At 33.0% G+C, this 19,231-nt stretch overlaps 3 protein-coding genes across 3 annotated transcripts; all 3 read right to left on the bottom strand.

Moving 5' to 3' along the window:
• Positions 1-2,074: 2,074 nt before the first annotated feature.
• LOC131640849 (equilibrative nucleotide transporter 3-like) lies at positions 2,075-4,171 on the bottom strand. Its single transcript, XM_058911225.1, has 8 exons — positions 3,978-4,171; positions 3,735-3,890; positions 3,495-3,638; positions 3,323-3,428; positions 3,075-3,226; positions 2,655-2,815; positions 2,273-2,531; positions 2,075-2,188 (listed from the first exon to the last, which is right to left on the bottom strand). The coding sequence occupies exons 1-8, from the start codon at positions 4,122-4,124 to the stop codon at positions 2,075-2,077; spliced, it is 1,239 nt and encodes a 412-aa protein (XP_058767208.1). The 5' UTR covers positions 4,125-4,171.
• A 9,844-nt stretch (positions 4,172-14,015) lies between these two features.
• Positions 14,016-15,688, bottom strand: LOC131640848 (equilibrative nucleotide transporter 3-like). The gene is made up of 6 exons (XM_058911224.1): positions 15,481-15,688; positions 15,306-15,411; positions 15,031-15,209; positions 14,725-14,885; positions 14,377-14,635; positions 14,016-14,285 (listed from the first exon to the last, which is right to left on the bottom strand). The coding sequence occupies exons 1-6, from the start codon at positions 15,499-15,501 to the stop codon at positions 14,172-14,174; spliced, it is 840 nt and encodes a 279-aa protein (XP_058767207.1). The 5' UTR covers positions 15,502-15,688; the 3' UTR covers positions 14,016-14,171.
• A 671-nt stretch (positions 15,689-16,359) lies between these two features.
• LOC131640851 (uncharacterized) lies at positions 16,360-18,939 on the bottom strand. The gene has a single exon (XM_058911226.1). It carries the CDS (start codon positions 18,937-18,939, stop codon positions 16,360-16,362), a length of 2,580 nt encoding a protein of 859 aa, XP_058767209.1.
• Positions 18,940-19,231: the final 292 nt, after the last annotated feature.

Consider the following 19,231-nt stretch of genomic DNA (forward strand, 5'->3'; position numbering starts at 1 on the left):
CCTGCGATTAGAAAAAGTAGTTAACATTGTTGAGTTGTTTGTCTTGAGGTTAACTGTTGTCTGGTTTTGGAGGAGTTGTGTCTGTGCTGATGGCACTATTGTTTGATTTGTTAAGTCTAGTCGAGTGTGTTCGAAAGTCCTGCAATTTTACTTTTAGGATTTGTGGTCTGGTCACATTTCAAGTTTGAAGGCATACATTCTCTTCTTTCATGATAGTACATGTTACTATTTCTGTTATGCGTGGCTTGAGTCGTGCTTTGCTTGCTGATTACAACATTTCAATTTAAATTCTCTACTGGACCAGAAACCAATTATGTTTTTGCTGAATTATAGATCATTGTAGTAGGAAGTTCAATTATGTTTTGGTGATAATGCTGAGTTATATACTTATGTTGCCGGAAATGTCAATAGCATTTAGTGTTGAGTCATTAATAGTGTAATTTAATAGAACGACAGTTGAAGGCATATTCAAGTGGATATTCTCAAGTTTTGTTGCTCACAAATTTTATGCTCTTCAAGACCAACACTTTGATAGCATTGATGATTTGGTTAGTGGGACTTAAGTCCTGTAGAATGGCCTTATTGATGGAAAAAGCTCCCAAGATTTAGAATTTTTTAATGCTACACAGCAAATCGAACAGTATGTTGACTATGATGCCATCTCATGAGGAAATAAAGAATTCAATGTTTGATTAAAAGTGATGATGCTCCTGGACCTAATGGATTTAGAGCATTCATTTTCTAAAACTATTGGGACATAATCAGGGGACATAATCAGTCAAAATGTAATAATCAATGCAGTGTTGGAATTCTTTAGTAAGTGTTAGATCTTGCATAAGCAGGTCTGATCAATATCACCCTTCTGAAGTTCTCCTTGCATCTTCTAGTCTCCCGGCTTTAAAAAAAAAGCAATATAGAATTCCAATCATGAGTACCAACTTCAATACTCGGATCCTCAACCTCTTCATTTAAGAAAGTGGCCATCAACTCAGGTTGATAATTCTCCATGAAACCTGTCATTATAGTCAAGTAACTCCCTTTCAAATTAGTAATCCTCGCCTCTCTCATAATCCCTAAACAGAGAAAAGACTGAACTACAGATCTCCATCACCAATAGAGTAGCCTCCGCAGTTCGCTTCTTTTTTTGCAGTAAGCCTTCAAGATCGGTACATAGACCCCAAGACCGACCGACCGAGCCTCCCAAAACATTCATTTCATCGAGAATACTGTGTGCTTTGTCAGATAGTCCAATACTAACACATGTGTTAACAATACCAAAACCTATAGACTCATCAACTTTGTTAATATTAGATGACTCAAACTTCTGAGCTTCAATAATTAGAATAGAAGCATTTGTTGTTTTTTGTGTAACCAAAACCTGTCATCAAAACTTTTAACTCATCTATCTTATCTTGTAACCCTTTAAATGGAGCAAGAATTTAACTTGGAGTGAGGACATTATTGAAAGCAAACTTGTCACAATTTTCTGGAAGAAAATTTACAAGCCATGTGAGGAAGGTGTTTCAAATATGTCGGAATTGATCGTTTCAGGATAGAATAGGATAAACATTGTGGAGAAAGCGGACAGTTCAGCATCGATCATACATGTTTATAGTACTAGCAGGCAGCCTTACATTGCATTTACAAGGGACTGATTCCACAACCAGTATTGTCATTGGTGAACTGCAGAAAATAAAAAGGTTGTTCAAATTCTACTATGCTACATTGCTATAGCACTAGGGTAGCCGCAATTCGACAACATTTTGTTCTACATAGCTATTACGGAACAATAACAACTTGTTTAATTGCACTACGTTGTAACGCTTTAGGGCGGCTATCGCCACTATTTGACAGCATTGTCAACAACTCAAAACTAAGACCTTAAAATGTCATCAAAAGTCATAAACTTATTTCAATTAATAGAGCATTGTAAAAGATGAGTTAGAGGTGTTGTTGAAATATAACCTATAGTTTCTATGTAAAGCAATTCTCAAAATCATGCAAAACCGATCCAAGCATTAAAACCAAAAACCTCATTTCACACTATTAATCGTCTTATAAATAGAGTTTCCAATTAGATATGTTGTGGTTTTCCAATTAGCCACAACCAACCAAGAGCAACTCCGACAAATATACCACTCAGAAGCCACAACGCAAGCAAATTACCCAACGCATTCTGTTCCGGACCCTACAAAACCATAAACAAACACAATGTTATATGGAATTCTTGTATATTATGATTCATAAACATCTGATTTTTAGTGAGTGTTACCTTGTATCCTTTAGGTACAACTGTATACACACAAACAGTGAGATAGCCATTGGTTAGTCCCAAATATGACACAAGTAGAATCATCCAACCTTGGCTACCGTGTTTCGCTGTAAAGTAAAATGCAGGGATCAAAAGGAATCGAGAAATAGTTGTGAACAAAAGTCCTTTTCTAGATTCCATCTTCAAGCTTTTGATAAAGGGAATATAGGATGATACTAGATCCATGATGTTGTACATTGTGATCAAAACAAGTGGATACCTAGACATTACATTCACAAAATATTTCTTGTCAAAACTCACTTTAATTTCCATCAAAAAAAAAATTTCACTTTAATTTGGAACTTAGAAGCATAAAAAAAATAGCGAAACCATAAGTTTTTACCATGTTCCAAGCTGGTGCGGTCTAGTATCTTCATACAAAAATCCAGGCATAATCGATAGCGTTAATACATATACCATGAATAAGGTAGCTGCAAAGTCGATGTTTTGAAGAAACAGTGTCTTGTTGCTTAACCGTGCTTGTAGATTAGCATCAAATTCAACCTACACTCAAAGTTCATAATTTTTTTTTTAATAGGCAATGATATTAGAAATCGCACTAGGGGGTGCAACCCTTCATAATCTTATAAGTATATTGAAACGTACATATTACAAGCAAACATTAATATAAGATAAAGTTCACTTTTTAGATTCATTCAATAATCAATGTATCTGGTCCATATTTTCTATATAATAAGGACCAAACGGAGTATAAACTAAAGTTTTAATAAATTACCTGTTGGTTTGTCTCGTTATTTTGAACAAATGCAGCAGCAAGATCAGCTGAAACGGTTTCGGCTCCTTCTAAAGCAGCCTTTGAACGATAGTATTTTACTATAGATAACTTTGGAAAGTAAATTCCATATGCGACAATGCTCAAAAGCTGAAACAATGTAGAGATGCCTAAGCTTAACACTGCAAAGTCGATAAATCGAATGAGGGGTTTATAAAGTCTATGATAAAGAAAGTCATTGTTGAAGTAAATAAACATATGAATGAATAATAACATACAAGCCCCTTTGCGAAGACCGTTGTCAGATTTCTCAAAAAAGAATTTGGTAAAAAGTCTCACACCACAAGCTATAGCACCAGAGGCTGTTATTCCGCCGATGAAAGACTGCATAACATCAAATTTGTATGATTAGACCGTAACTCATAAAAAAAACTTATTAGTAAGACGAACCTGAATGAACTCGGGAATCATAAGGGAGAGGTCTCCCGAGATGCCTCCTTGGACAAAAGCATGAGCAATTCCAAAAAAAGAAAAAAGTCCGCATAAACTGATAAAAGGCCCGATTCCTCCTGCTCCTGATGTAGCCAAATCTAACTATAAAATCAAACACTTTAAGTTATAATATGTTGAACAAAGCAAAATAGATAGAAAATCAAAATCAAAATAAAGTGAAAATTAAGATATACTTACGACAATCTGGAACAAAGAACAGACAAAGAATAGCGTGTATCCACTTATGTTCCGAATTCGGGTACTGATTTTTGACTCATAATGCGCCAATATCATTGTCGTTACAAGTGCAAATGGCTGATAAACTAGAGTGAATACTAGGATAGGATGATATTTCTTCAAAGCAAAAAAAAAAAACTTTTGTTAGACTAATAAACTCATAATCACATAAACATATCAAGAAACATTATAATAGATTCTTACAGGGAAGATTTTGTAGTAATAATCTCCCATTGTCCACATTTTCAATGCAATAAGAGAACCAAGTCCGAGGATAAAACATATGAACATAGCTTGAAATTTTCCCTGCATTTTTCTTGGTGCCTCAACATTTTCAACCGAAATTGCCATGCTCAACTAATGATCTGTCACATGTTTATGAATGAACAAGAGAAATAAATATCCATAACCAGAAAAGAAAAAGAAGAATGTTTTGAGAATAAATGTTTTGTGAAAAAGTCTTGGATTATAAAAAAAACAAGAAAAAAATATATAACCAGTATTTGGTGAATGAATGAATAGACCTCTTTCAAGCAAGGAAGAGAATTTGTATCGTTTTATACTCCCTTTCAATTTATAAGAAAAAAAAAATCATTTTTCTAGAAAATTATTATTTTTGGGAAAATCAAATTTGATTAATACCAAAACAAATTATACAATGCGATCTATAAAGATCCAACAAATAAATTAATGGATTTAATGGGAATATACTGACAATGTAAAGTAGTTTTACACCGTCAGTGAATCGTAGCCGTTAAATATTTATTGAATTTTGACTTTTATTTTAATTATTTATAAAATAATATATGTGAATAGTTGTGATGTACTGACTATGTAAAGAATTTTACAATAACAATGCATATCCATTAAATCCTAAATTAATTATAGACAAACAAATAAAACCTAAAACCAATGCTATCCTACCATAAGATGTGCGTCCTTGATTTTATTAAGAAAAATATTACAAATAAAAGACTCAATTATTGTCATATCTAATTGAGAAAAATTGATATGCAGCTACAGGGTAAAATATTTTTATACTCTCAACCAATCACAATCATGTATTTAATTAAAACATAATTTTAATTTAAAAAAATTAATATGACATTGCAAGTATAAGGATTTTGATTGGTTGTATGTGTAAAATTAGTTTACACATACAGTACATTACCTTTAAACTCTATTTAATTATATTTTCCAAAACAATGTATCTTTTGTTAAAATAAAATTAAATATAAATTAGATTTAATTTGGTCTCAATTCATTTAATTTTTCCAAATTAGATTTAATTAGTCTGTAGAAAAGATATAATTCATAATCTAAATTATTATAATTGATTTTTTTAATAAATATAAATTGAACTTTTTATTTGTAATTTAGGACATAAAGTTTATCTAACATGTCCTTTGAGAAATTAAACAATGATAATTATGTGAATGTTGGATCGGTTTTAAGGCAAAAATGTATCTGATCCAAAGATAAATTTATTCGAGGTTGGATGATATGTTAAAAAAATCTAATCCAATCTGATCCAATTTAATGTGGTTTAATTTGGATCGATTTGGGAATATCCAAATTACAAATTATATTTTTATTAATATTATAAAAATACTAATAAATCATAAATTTGATATAATATATATCATATCGTATATGAAAAATTAATATTATAAAATGAGAATGATCAATTATGGTTGAAATAATTGAAATAATAAAAATAAATAGATTAAACTAAGCTAATAGATAATATTAAAAAAATAATTACCATATAGTAGTAAATTTACGTAACAAATCATATTAATAAAAAATAAATAAGTAAAAATATATATACATGTTGTTCGATTCGGTTTAAATTTGAAAAATCAATCCAAAATCCAATTCGAACGTGCGGTTCTCTTAAAATGCATCCAAATACTTCCAGTAAACTTTAATTTTTTGAGATTTTCAGTTTTTTTTTATCGGTTTACAGTATTATTTAGATTGGTTTGAATTTGACGCTTTGTATAACTCCTTCCTAATTTACAATCTCTATATATGTTAACTTAATTATAATATTTCATACTAAATTATTTTTATTTAATTATTTGTAACATTGTATCCTATTTCTAATATACGTGCCTCTTTAATTTTATTTCCTTGTATCTTAGAAAATTACATCGGAGTTTAAGGTACCGTTTGGTCTGCCTTTTTGTTGACTTATCTTTTTTCATATCTTTTAGAGATATAGTAGTATTTTATTTTAATTTGTAGTCATTTTTGTGTAAAATATTTCTACATATATATTTAATATTTTATAATTTTTAAAGTATGAATAAAAATAAATATTTTCCCTGCAAATAATTTATTAAAATTAGACCAAAAATCATATTTTATTATTTCTAACTTTATATATATATATATATATATATATATATATATATATATATATATATATATATATATATATATATATATATATATATATATATATATATATATATATATATATATATATAAGTTGAAAATTTATAAATACAAAGCAACTTTTTTTTAAGTTTTTTTTTTAGAAGTATCAAACAATTTTAATAAAATTCTTATTTTTAACTTTAGCTTAAAAATAACTTTTACATGATGCCTTAAGTAATTTTATTACTCTGTTGGTTTTGGCTTTAAATTCAAATCATTTAAGTTATTTTCTAATCTATTATTGGAATATTTTCATATCTAATTTGTTTTTGTCACAAGTATGTCTAACATATAATGACAACAAGCACTTGCTAAAGAATCTCCAAATTATATGTTCTATTTTTCTCATTCTTTCCATAATTTTGTGATTTGTTTTAATTGGAACAAGTGGGATTACTATAAGAAATGTTGTCCCTACCCACGTGAATTTGTGACGTGGTAAATATGTGTCTAAAAAATGGTAGTTGCGACGTGATAGGCACGTCATTACCATGTTTACTAATAAAATATTGCAAATAACATAAAGATGATGGGAGAAAGAGTTTTTTAAAAAATATATATATTTGCGTCATGGAAGAAACGTCGCTAAAATTAATTAATATAAAAAACTCCAAAAATCTGATGGAAGGATTTTTTAAATTTTGAAATACTATGATGTGTAATGAATTCCACGTCGCAACGTTTGTGTAAGAAAAAGGCTGACCACGACATGACTTGTTTCTGAAAAGGCAATTAATAAAAATATGTGTTGGCCTGTTGCGTAATGCTATTCACGTCGCAAGTAGCGAAATGCTAACCACGTGGCAAAGTTTTATCCGTTGAGAAGTTGCGACGTGAGATACATTTCGCTGATTGGCGTCATTTAAGCCACGTCGCTACGTCCCAATAAATGAAATTAAAATCTCGCGCCCTGAAATCTGCATAGTAGTTTAAGAGGGAAAGTTAAATTTACAAATTTCAAATTGTGACGTTTAGACCACGTCGCAACACTTTAATAAGACATTTGACTTGACTGTGTGCAGCGAATAGCAGAAGTAGCAATAATTGCAAGTGACTGTTTGACTGTTGCGACGTGGATTCCACGTGGGTAAGTTGTAGCGTGAAACCCACATCGCTATGATTCTTATATACAACCCTCATCGTTCCTAAATTTCCCAAATCTCAGAAACATTTCTCTTAAAATCTCAAACGTTTTCTCTCCTTCCTCCCCTCACATTTCCCTCTCTACTCCTCTTCTTCCATTAATTCTTTGTTTTTTTTCTTCAATTTCAATTTTTATAAAGGTATGTACTCTTAAGTATTTAATTTCTGTTCATTTTTTTCTTCAATTGCAATATTATTTGGTATTTAATCTCTGTTAATTTGTTTTCTTTAAGTGTTGAAAGTGTAGAGGATTGAAGATATTTAAAGAAAGATTGGACAAAGAAGATTGAAGGAGATTGAAGAAGAGGTATTTTTGCAATTTTATTTTTAATTATTACTTGTATATATTATTTGGATTGTTATTTGGATTGACAAATATTAGTTTGTTTGGAAATATTATGTTTTTTATTTTGTAAAATTTATTATTAGGTAAAACTAAATAATAATATTAATATTAGTTAATATAATTTATATAATATATTATATTTAAAATAAATTATATTTTAAAAACAAAATATTTAAAATAGATTATATTTTTAAATCAGATTATATATTATGTTTTTTGTTTTGTAAAATTTATATTTAGGTAAAACAGAAATTATAGAATATGTAATATAATATATTTTATATTAATTTTTTTTAAAACAAAATATTATTTTAAGACTGAATATTTAATTTTTTTTGGTAAAATGAAATTTTTATTATATTATTATTTTTTTAAACAGAATATTTATTTTTTATTAGGAAAATAAAATATTTAATATGTTTAAATGGTAAGAAAAAAATTTAATGTTAAACAAAATTTATTACTTATATATTGATAAAAAAGAAAATGTAATATTTATAATTTAGTATGTTATTTTGTTTAAAAGGTAAAAAAGTAAATTTTGGTAGAAAAATAGAATATCATAGTATTATATGTTAGATTTTTATTAATTGTTTTTTACTAAAAAGTAATAATTATGTAATAAAAATATTCTATTAAATGAATTTAAAACAAACACATAATATTATTATATATATTAATTGTAATATTTGTATTTAAAAATATTTTATTATTTGAAGCATATAATGTAGACTAATAATGTAGATTGTTAAATTTTGTATTAATATATATTTTTATTATATTAGAATAAAATTTAAAATAGAAAGTAATAGTTATGAGGTATCTTGGCATAGGCAAGTGTGGAACTCTAGTATCCCGCCTTCCAAATCCTTACTTTTCTAGCGATACATACAAAACAAGCTTCCTACATTTGATAATTTAATCACTCCTGCTTGCTTCCTCCCCTCTGTGTGTGACCTTTGTCAAAAACAAAGTGAGTTTTTGAACACCTTCTATTTGATTGTGATTTGTGTCTATTCTAAGCATCCATAGAATTGGTTCTCTACCCTTCTTATTGGTTTCCCTATAATCAACTCATTGGATAAATGTTGGCACATTAATAATCATGACTGGTCCAAGAGTTATAGGACAATCATAGTTGAAGTCATTATTCAAATTATCAATGGTATATGGTTTACTCAAAATCAAGCTAGGTTCCAAGACATTAATATCACTTGGAACTCTTGCAAAGACATCATCCTCAGAAATTTATCTTTAGCAGCCTTCTCTCCTAATTCCAATACAAATATGCTTGGATTTTCCATTATCAAAGGTCAGTCCATGAACCTCATTCCTAATGCTCCTCCATTAATCTTGGATATTTTGTGGCAACCTCCTCCAATTGGTTGGATCAAGGGTAACTCTGATGGCATGGATGCAAGTACTTCCATTCTTGCAGCTTGTGGTGGTATATTTCGAAATGCAAAGGGTGAGCATGTAGGCAGTTTATCCAACTTTATTGGCAAATATAATGTCATCATTTCAGACTTTTGTGGTGCTATGATGGCAGAGGAACTTGCTGCTAAACACAACGGGTCCCATTTTTGGCTTGAATCCCATTGTTTGTTTGTAGTGCATCCTTTTTCTAACTAATCACTTGTCTCTTCGAAGTTAAAACCCTAAAGGCTAGATTGCACTAATCTTACTCATTCAATGCACTTCATTGTTTCTCATATATTCAGGGGAGGGATGCTTGTGCAGACAAACTTGCTACTATCGGACTCACACATAAGTACTACATTTGGTTTGATCATATACATGATAGCATTAGAGTATACTTTTTGAGGAATTTGAAAAAAATTCCTTGTTGTAGATACAAATCTTCGTAGGGGTTTGGGCTTGGTATTCCTCTGATTAGAAAGAAATTTACTTGGTTTAGTCATGACGGTCAAGAGATAAGCAAATTGGATCAAATGCTCCTCTCGGAAAAGCGTATTGAGACGTGGGAATCAGATGGTCAGGTTGTAGGCAAAACAGATATATCACACCATTTCCTGGTGTGGTCTAAAAGATCAGATGTAAATTAGGGTCCCAAATCTTTCATGGTTATGGATTCTAGATAAAATAAATGGCTATTCGGTAAAGTCATGATACCATGCTCTGATTGATTCTGCTCATCCCGAAACAATTTTTGAAATCTAAGGCACCATCAAAGTTCCAAATGTTGGGTTGGATTATTTTACTAGATCGCTTACAGACGAGTGTAGAACTTATAAACAAAGGTACTCTACAAAATAACGAGGTAGAATCCATATTTTAGTTTTCTTCGGAAACGAGCAAGCATCTAATTTTTCATTGCCGAATCGCAAAGGATATTTTGAAGAATGTATATGAATGGGCGATGATTAAAGAAGGAGGAATTGAAGACCCGCAGAAGATAATAAAGGATATTAAATTTACCTTGTGGTCCTGGTTTGGTTGCAAAATATTGTAATCGACTTGTTGCTCCAAAGAAAGGTGGTGGAACAATCTGCACGATTGTTTGGATACATAACATAATTATGAGGTCTGCTGTATGAGGCATCTTAGTACATATTCGATATCTTGTGTCTGAATATGAATTAAAAATTCGGATGCATGAAATATTGGTTAGAATAAATTTTGACAGTCTCTCTTGGTTGATTCTATGTTGAAGACAGATGCTGAATTATAGATCATTGTAGTAGGAAGTTCAATTATGTTTTGGTGATAATGCTGAGTTATATATGTTGCAGGAAATTTCTATAGCATTTAGTGTTGAGTCATTAATAGTGTAATTTAATAGAAGGACAGTTGAAGGCATATTCAAATGGTTATTTTCAAGTTTTGTTGCTAACAAATTTTATGCTCTTCAAGACCAACACTTTGATAGCATTGATGATTTGGTTGGTGGGACTCAAATTCTGTAGAATGGCCTTATTGCCATCAACTCAGGTCGATTATTCTCCATCAAACCTGTCATTATAGTCAACTAACTCCCATTCAAATCAGTAATCATCGCCTCTCTCATATCCCTAAAAAGAGAAAAGACCAACTGAAAGTCTTGACCGAGCATCGACGTTTCTATCAGAGCATAAAAGGTTTCCAAGTTCAATTGAAGACCTGAACTACAAATCTCCATCACCAATAGAGTAGCCTCCGCAGTTCGCTTCTTTTTTTGCAGTAAGCCTTCAAGATCGGTACATAGACCCCAAGACCGACCGACCGAGCCTCCCAAAACATTCATTTCATCGAGAATACTGTGTGCTTTGTCGGATAGTCCAATACTAACACATGTGTTAACAATACCAAAACCGATAGACTCATCAACTTTGTTAATATTAGATGACTCAAACTTCTGAGCTTCAATAATTAGAATAGAAGCATTTGTTGTTTTTTGTGTAACCAAAACCTGTCATCAAAACTTTTAACTCATCTATCTTATCTTGTAACCCTTTAAGTTATAAATAAGCAAGAAATCCAAAACTAAACTCATCAGGTTTAACACCAAGATTTGATCCAATCCTGTCACTTGCAACCCATTGCAGATAAGATCAAATCTAAGTTATCAGCATGGAAGGATTCCATCTTATCCACAACAATCTTCTCTATGAGTCACACATACTACCTTGGCTGAAAACACACATTTGAGATGATGCTTCAACATCAGACCTGACATTAATCTCAAACACCTGTGTATGACATATACTACGGCTTTGGAGGAACATCCATAGTATTTCATGCACAACTCCTTACAGGGGATACGTGAGCTCATAATTCAGCAGCTGATCAATAATGTAGAAAAATCAGCAGCTATCACCATACACCAAAGAGCTTCTTTAGAAGCAAGTTTCAGACCACCTGTCTGACTTTGAGATGTAAGGTGTTTATCCTTCTGCACCAAAAGAGGAGATTCCCTCTTCAGGCAGACCACACAAACTATGGCATTTACTGATCATCATACCATGAGCAGACTGTCCAAACAACTCCCATTCTTCAGCCTTAAACAAGTCATCCTTAGTAACTTGGATGATACCAATATACCACTGGCTGATGCATCTCCATTGCACACAACCCCTTGAATGTCTTTCCTAATTTATCAGAACAAGAGTTCTATGTTCTCAAGTCTGTCATCCAAAGTATATTGACTCATAGCATTACTGTGCATTCTTGTCATGGTCCATTTCTTTGCTTAGTGACCTGTAGAAATGGATAAAAAAATTCACTTGGAGTGAGGACATTATTGAAAGAAAACTAGTCACAATTTCATGGAAGAAAATTTACAAGCCATATGAGGAAGGTGGCCTTGGTTTAAGGTCCCTTAAGATCCTTAATGATGCTTCAAACTTGAAGCTTTGGTGGGATATAATGCATTATGGGGAACAATGGGGCATGTTTTTAAATAATAGAGCTTGCAGGAACAGTAAAGCCATAAATCATCACATATTCTCTTCCATCTGGAGTTGTGTGAAAGATGAATTTAGTGTCATTCTTGACAACTCACAGTGGCTTGTCGGTGATGTCCAAACCATCAAAGTCTGGCATGACAACTAGCATGACGTTCCTCTCTATATTACTCTAAACTTACTTGCTAATTTGCAACACCTTTTTAACTCTAAACTTAGTGAATACATCTTTAATTTCCAATGGACCTTTCCTGATAATGTTACTCAACAACAGTTTATTTGTGAGCAGTCTGCCATGCGCAACTAGCCATAAAAAGGTCTTGACTCTTTCATGGATATTTAACTTCCCAATTATCTTCTAATTTCTATTATTATCCACAGGCAGGTCTTCAGTTTCTCTCATCACTCTGTATACACTCGAAACAGAAGATAAACCCTGCCTATCACCGACCCGAATGCATCTGTCAGCACCCAGATCATTACAGGGAGGCACCACCGCGTGAATGCAATTCTGGATATCCACCAGTCACCTCTACTGTTAACCATATCGGACTTTGTAATACTGCACCTTCGTTGGAACTGCTTCGACTAAATCTGCAATGCAATGCTTGTACATATCATAGGATTTGGTGAGATCCACTTTAGTCGCAAAAAACCCCCTTTTTCCTTGCATATGGTGCATACTATGAATCATCTCTTGAGCCACCACAATGTTCTCATGGATATTTCTTCCCGGGATAAAACCTGTTTGAAACGGAGAGATTAAAACAGGAATGATCTCCTTGAGTCTGTTAACTATAACTTACATTTGTTCCAAAATAAAACGATGACACAAATGAATCATACAGACATTTCATAACTACAAGCATGTAGGGCCAAGAAACAATGAATACATGTCAATACTAAAATTAATTTGAGAAAATAAGATAATATGTTGTAGAACACCGGACACGTTTCAAACATCAGAAACACTTGCAATCTAAAAAGTCTGTGTCTGTTACATAATGTATGTGTCTAAGAACTTATCTACTTGTGATGTATCGGTATGTTTAAATGCTTCAGAATGTAGATACAAGAGCTTGCATGCTTTTGCATATTAATGTAAATTTTGAGTGTGCAGCATAACCTAGTTTTCAGATGACTTTACAAATTTATGAAGCCGAAAAATGTGAATGATTATAGCATTTGTACTATTCTGCCTCAGGTAATTTTATTTCCATCATAGGTGAAGCAAGACAAACAATTATACTATTCTTTTCACCCTTTGTGCAAAATGGAAGGACAATGACAGGGTGATACTTAGTGATTTCCACAGTCCACTGTCTTAGATTTCCCTTTCACCTGAAACTGCAATATCTGCAAATGATAATCTCAATACTCCAAAATGTCCCTACACTTAAATTGGATTTCTTGTAGTCAATGATTCCATGCATTCAACAAGAGTCGTCTCAAGTTTTTAGAAGTCATGTGTAATTAACTGCAGTTTAACCATGACAAAAAAATACACTCTATTTAACTACGGTTTCACCGCAAAGAACATTTTATGAGAACCTACTTAGACACTGTTTACTCATGACAAATTTTAGGCCTTGTGTTGTAGTCTGTACTATACGGCCTCAAAGACGGCATGTGTTAAACTCATCTGTGGTTGATCTATCAAAAGATCAAAATGTTTTGATTTTGATGCAGATCTATCAAGATCAAATAAGCGCAACCACAGATGACTTAGGCTAACTTAGGCTTAACCGTACCCAAATGTCCTTTTTGGAATGAGCTCTCTTAGGCTCTTTTGGATACCTTTAGCAAGAATAGGCTTGTCTTTCCAAGCAAGAATAGGCTATAGCCATTATTCATAAGTTTATTTCATTTAAGACAGCATTGTAAAAGATGTGTTACAGATGTTGCTGAGAAATAACCTATAGTTTCTGCGTAAAGCAATTCTCAGAATCATACAAAACTGATCCAAGCATCAAAACCAAATACATAACCAAAAACCTCATTTCACACTACTAATGCTAAAGAATTATCCAATCATTTGTCTTATAAATAAAAAGCTTCCAATTAGATATGTTGTGGTTTTCCAATTAGCCACAACCAACCAAGAGCAACTCCGACAAATATACCACTCAGAAGCCACAACGCAAGCAAATTACCCAACGTATTCTGTTCCGGACCCTACAAAACCGTAAACAAACACAATGTTATTTAGTGTTCTATAGTTTCATATAATAATCATATCGAATACTTGTATATTATAGTTACTGACCTTGTATCCTTTAGGTACAACTGTATACACACAAACAGTGAGATAACCATTGGTTAGTCCCAAATATGACACAAGTAGAATCATCCAACCCTGGCTACCGTGTTTCGCTGTGAAGTAAAATGCAGGGATCAAAAGGAATCGAGAAATAGTTGTGAACAAAAGTCCTTTTCTAGATTCCATCTTCAAGCTTTTGATAAGGGGAATATAGGATGATACTAGATCCATGATGTTGTACACTGTGATCAAAACAAGTGGATACCTAGACATTATATTCACAAAATATTTCTTGTCAAAAATCACTTTGGAACTTAGAAGTATAAAAAAAATAGTGAAACGATAAATTATTACCATGTTCCAAGCTTGTGCGGTCTAGTATCTTCGTACAAAAATCCAGGCATAATCGATAGCGTTAATACATATACCATGAATAAGGTAGCTGCAAAGTCGATGTTTTGAAGAAACAGTGTCTTGTTGCTTAACCGTGCTTGTAGATTAGCATCAAATTCAACCTACACTCAAAGTTCATAATCTTATAAGTATATTGAAACGTACATATTGAATTTAACAAGCAAACCTTATTATAAGATAAAGTTCACTTTTTAAATTCATTCACTAATCAATGTATCTGGTCTATATTTTCTATATAATAATGACCTGTTGATTTGTCTCGTTATTTTGAATGCCAGCAGCAGCAAGATCAGCTGAAACGGTTTCGGCTCCTTCTAAAGCAGCCTTTGAACGATAGTATTTTACTATAGATAACTTTGGAAAGTAAATTCCATACGCGACAATGCTCAAAAGCTGAAATAATGAAGAGATGCCTAAGCTTAACACTGCAAAGTCGATAAATCGAATGAGGAGTTTATAAAGTCTATAATAAAGAAAGGCATTGTTGAAGTAAATAAATATATGAACGAATAGTAACATACAAGCGCCTTTGCGAAGACCATTGTCAGATTTCTCAAAAAAGAATTTGGTAAAAAGTCGCACACCACAAGCTATAGCTCCCGACGCTGTTATTCCGCCGATAAAAGACTGCATAACATCAAATTTGTATGATTAGATCGTAACTCATGAAAAAAAAAAGTTATTAGGAAGACGAACCTGAATGAACTCGGGAATCATAAGGGAGAGGTCTCCGGAGATGCCTCCTTGGACAAAAGCATGAGCAATTCCAAAAAAAGAAAAAAGTCCGCATAAACCGATAAAAGGCCCGATTCCTCCTGCTCCTGATGTAGCCAAATCTAACTATAAAATCAAACACTTTAAGTTATAATATGTTGAACAAATCAAATAATAATTACTTTCCTAATGCCTCTAACTCTCATTGGTCTACATTTATGTTGGTGAACTCAACCATTTGAATTTTGTATACAATCCATGGAAGACTAACTCTCATTGGTTAACGTATAAGTTGATAAACCCAACAATCTACCATATAAGAAAATAATATACTCATGAACTCCCAAAAATGTCCTTTTTGATAAATTTAACACAATGCTTTTTGAAGGGCATTCATGTCCTGTATTTGTTACCTAGAATAATAATTACTTTCCTAATGCCTCTAACTCTCATTGGTCTACGTTTATGTTGGTAAACCCAACCATTTGAATTTTGTATACAATCCATGGAAGACTAACTCTCATTGGTCTACGTATATGTTCCAACAATTTGAATTTTGTATACAATTCATGGAAGACTCTTCAATTTTGACACAGATGCAAATGTTTGCATTCAGTTTTGCCTTCATGTACTACAAAAATATTTCTCAATTCTTGTCTATGAATATGCAACTACAACTCCACAAACCATGATACGGATATACTATTTCTTTCAGTATGTTTTATGGTCGTTGTTATTTTGATGTTTGATTTTCATATCACAAATTCGCTATGTTTTATTGTTCTGTTTTATTATTTTTGTTCTTTTTTTTTAATAAGCAATGATATAAGATATCACACTAGGGGTGCAATCCTTACAACTCTAAATAGAGTTAAAACAGTTTAAAGGTAACTTGTACCAATCATAAAAAATAGTCCTAGAAGTATAGTCACTATTACACAACCATCTCCAAGAAAAAAACAAAATGTTAGAGATCACAACTTCAAAGCTAAAAGAAGCATTATCAAAAATAATGGCATTTCTCATTATCCAAATGCACCAAATTAGAGCTAACCAAATTGAGTTTAATTTAACTCTAGTGTTGGATTTCCTCACTTTTTCTTCGATGTAACCAAAAGTTTTGAACTCGTCCAAGGTAAACTCCAAGTCATCTCCCAACCAAGTGTAGATATTTTCCCATACCACTTTCGAAACTTGACATTGAAAGAAGAGGTGTTCCGATGATTCCGGATGATTAGAGCAAAATAAACAATCCATAGAGTTGAAGTTAGAGACACCTCTATGGGCCAAAAGGTCTTTTAGAAGAAGTCTATCTATGAAAAATCTCCAACAAAAGATTTTAACCTTTTTCGGAATCTTAGCCTTCCACATAGCTTCCAACAAATTGATGACATTAGTTGACCAAGCCATGTCTTTTGCATTAGCTACCAAGTTAGATACACTTGCAACCGAGAACACACCATTTGGGTTTAGCTTCCAATGGAAGTTGTCTTCTTCCGTATTATTCGGAACTATTCCTTTTAGCAACACTTTTAGCTCCCTTACTTGAAGAACAAAAGCCGTCGGAGTATCATTTAAGGCGTCATGAGTGAAATCCGAATTCAAGTGAACGAAATCGTCAATTTCGAAGAGACCGTTAATGTTCCAATTAAAGGCACCATCATTCCAAGAAAAGACATCACTAACTTTGGAAAGTTTATTGGTTGAAAGATCGAACAAATGCGGGAAGGAAACGCGAAGAGTTTGATGACCCAACCAACAACTATGCCAAAAAAGAATGTTATTACCTCTTTTGAGTTCACATTTGACCCAATCTTTGAAGCCTTCAACGGAATCCTCCTCTTTAAAATCGTTAAGGATGATGTCTCTCCACCAACTAGAATCGTCACGGTTTAAAACTTCCCCACTAGAAGCTAACACTTTGAATTTCGGATTTTGATATCTGAAGAGAAGAAATCTACTCCAAATGGCTTTGTCCTCCTTCAAACTTCTCCACTTCCATTTGAGAAGGAGGGATCTATTCATATCACCAACATCTCTAATTCTTAATCCACCTTTCCCCTTAGGTTTACAAACATTCTCCCACTTCACCCAATGAATGCTTCTTTTGTTCACATTCCCTTTCCACAAGAAATTACTAAGGAAACCTTTAATCTCTTGAATAACTTTGTTCGGAGCTTTAAAAAAAGAAAGAGTGAAGATTGGGATTGCATTAAGCACCGAACCAATAAGAGTGACCCTTCCACCTATGGAGATATTTCTCCCCTTCCACATCGACAATCTTGCTTTGATGTTAGAAATTACCTCCTTCCACGCTCTCCTCTTGTTAGCGCCTTCACCCACCCACACACCAAGAAATTTAAAAGGAAAAGTTCCTTTTTTGCAAGAAAGGAAAGAGGTTGCCGAGTAAGAAAGCCACTCTCCAATATGAATTCCGAAAAATTTGCTTTTGTGAAAGTTGATTTTCAAACCGGAAACAAGCTTAAAGCCTCTCAACAACACTTTCATGTTCCAAAGATTATCACAAGAAGGTTCTCCAATAATTACGGTGTCGTCCGCAAATTGGAGAATGTCCACATAATCTTCCTCGCCATATTTAAACGGTTTAAAATCCCCCACCTCCACCGATTTCTTCATAAGCGCACTAAGACCTTCCATAGCAATGACAGAGAGAAAAGGGGAAATCGGATCTCCTTGACGTAAACCTTTTTGTACTTTGAACTCTTTGGTAGCGCTACCGTTCACCAAAACGGACATATGAATAGTGAAGATACAAGATTCCATCCATTTCAACCATCTTTTCCCGAACCCCATTCTTCCCATAATCCACCTAAGGTAATTCCAAGAGATAGAATCGTAAGCCTTTTCAAAATCCACTTTGAGTAAAAGACACCCCCTCTTTTTTCTTTTTGCCCAATCAAGAATTTTGCTTACCATTAGAACCCCATCCATCATACTCCTACCCGGAACAAAAGCGGTTTGATTAGGAGAAACCAATTTATCCAAAACACATCTCATTCTAGCCGCCAAAATCTTTGCTATAATCTTGTATATGCTCCCCACTAGAGAAATAGGACGGTACTCGGACAAGTCTTGCGGATTCTTCTTATTAGGAATAAGCGCAAGAAAAGAGGAAGTGATAGCTTTGACAAGCGTACCTTTTGAGTGGAAATCGTTGCATAACTTCAACAAGTCGTCTTTAAGGAGAAACCAAAATCTTTTGAAGAATTCCAAAGAATAACCATCCCGACCCGGACTTTTATTCCCATCACACGACCAAATAGCATCCTTGACCTCTTCTTCGGAGATAGGTTTTTCTAACTCCAAGGAATCCACCATCGATAGCTTATTCAAGTTAATCCCATGTGGCTCCGGTCTAGAACAAACCTCTTCTTGAAAGAAACCTTCAAAATGCTTAAAAATGAATTCTTTAATATCCATGACCTCTTCCAACCTCCCCCTCCTGGTCTCAATGGAGCATAAAGCATTCCTTCTTCTCCTATCTTTTAAGGAATTATGGAAAACCTCGTGTGTTATCGTCCCCTTCGGAAAGCCCAAGTTGTCTCGATTGAAGTTTGAGGAACCCTTCTTTTTTGTTTAAGTTTTCCCAAAAATCCTCCGCCACTTTCGATCTCTTCTTAACCACCTCTTCTGGAGCATTACCTGCAAAATGAACAAACAAATTATCTAAAGAATGCATCTTTGTCAATTTTGAGATCTATCCACCCATAAA

This window comes from Vicia villosa, unplaced genomic scaffold (genome assembly GCF_029867415.1).
Source record: "Vicia villosa cultivar HV-30 ecotype Madison, WI unplaced genomic scaffold, Vvil1.0 ctg.003337F_1_1, whole genome shotgun sequence".
Classification (NCBI taxonomy): domain Eukaryota; kingdom Viridiplantae; phylum Streptophyta; class Magnoliopsida; order Fabales; family Fabaceae; genus Vicia; species Vicia villosa.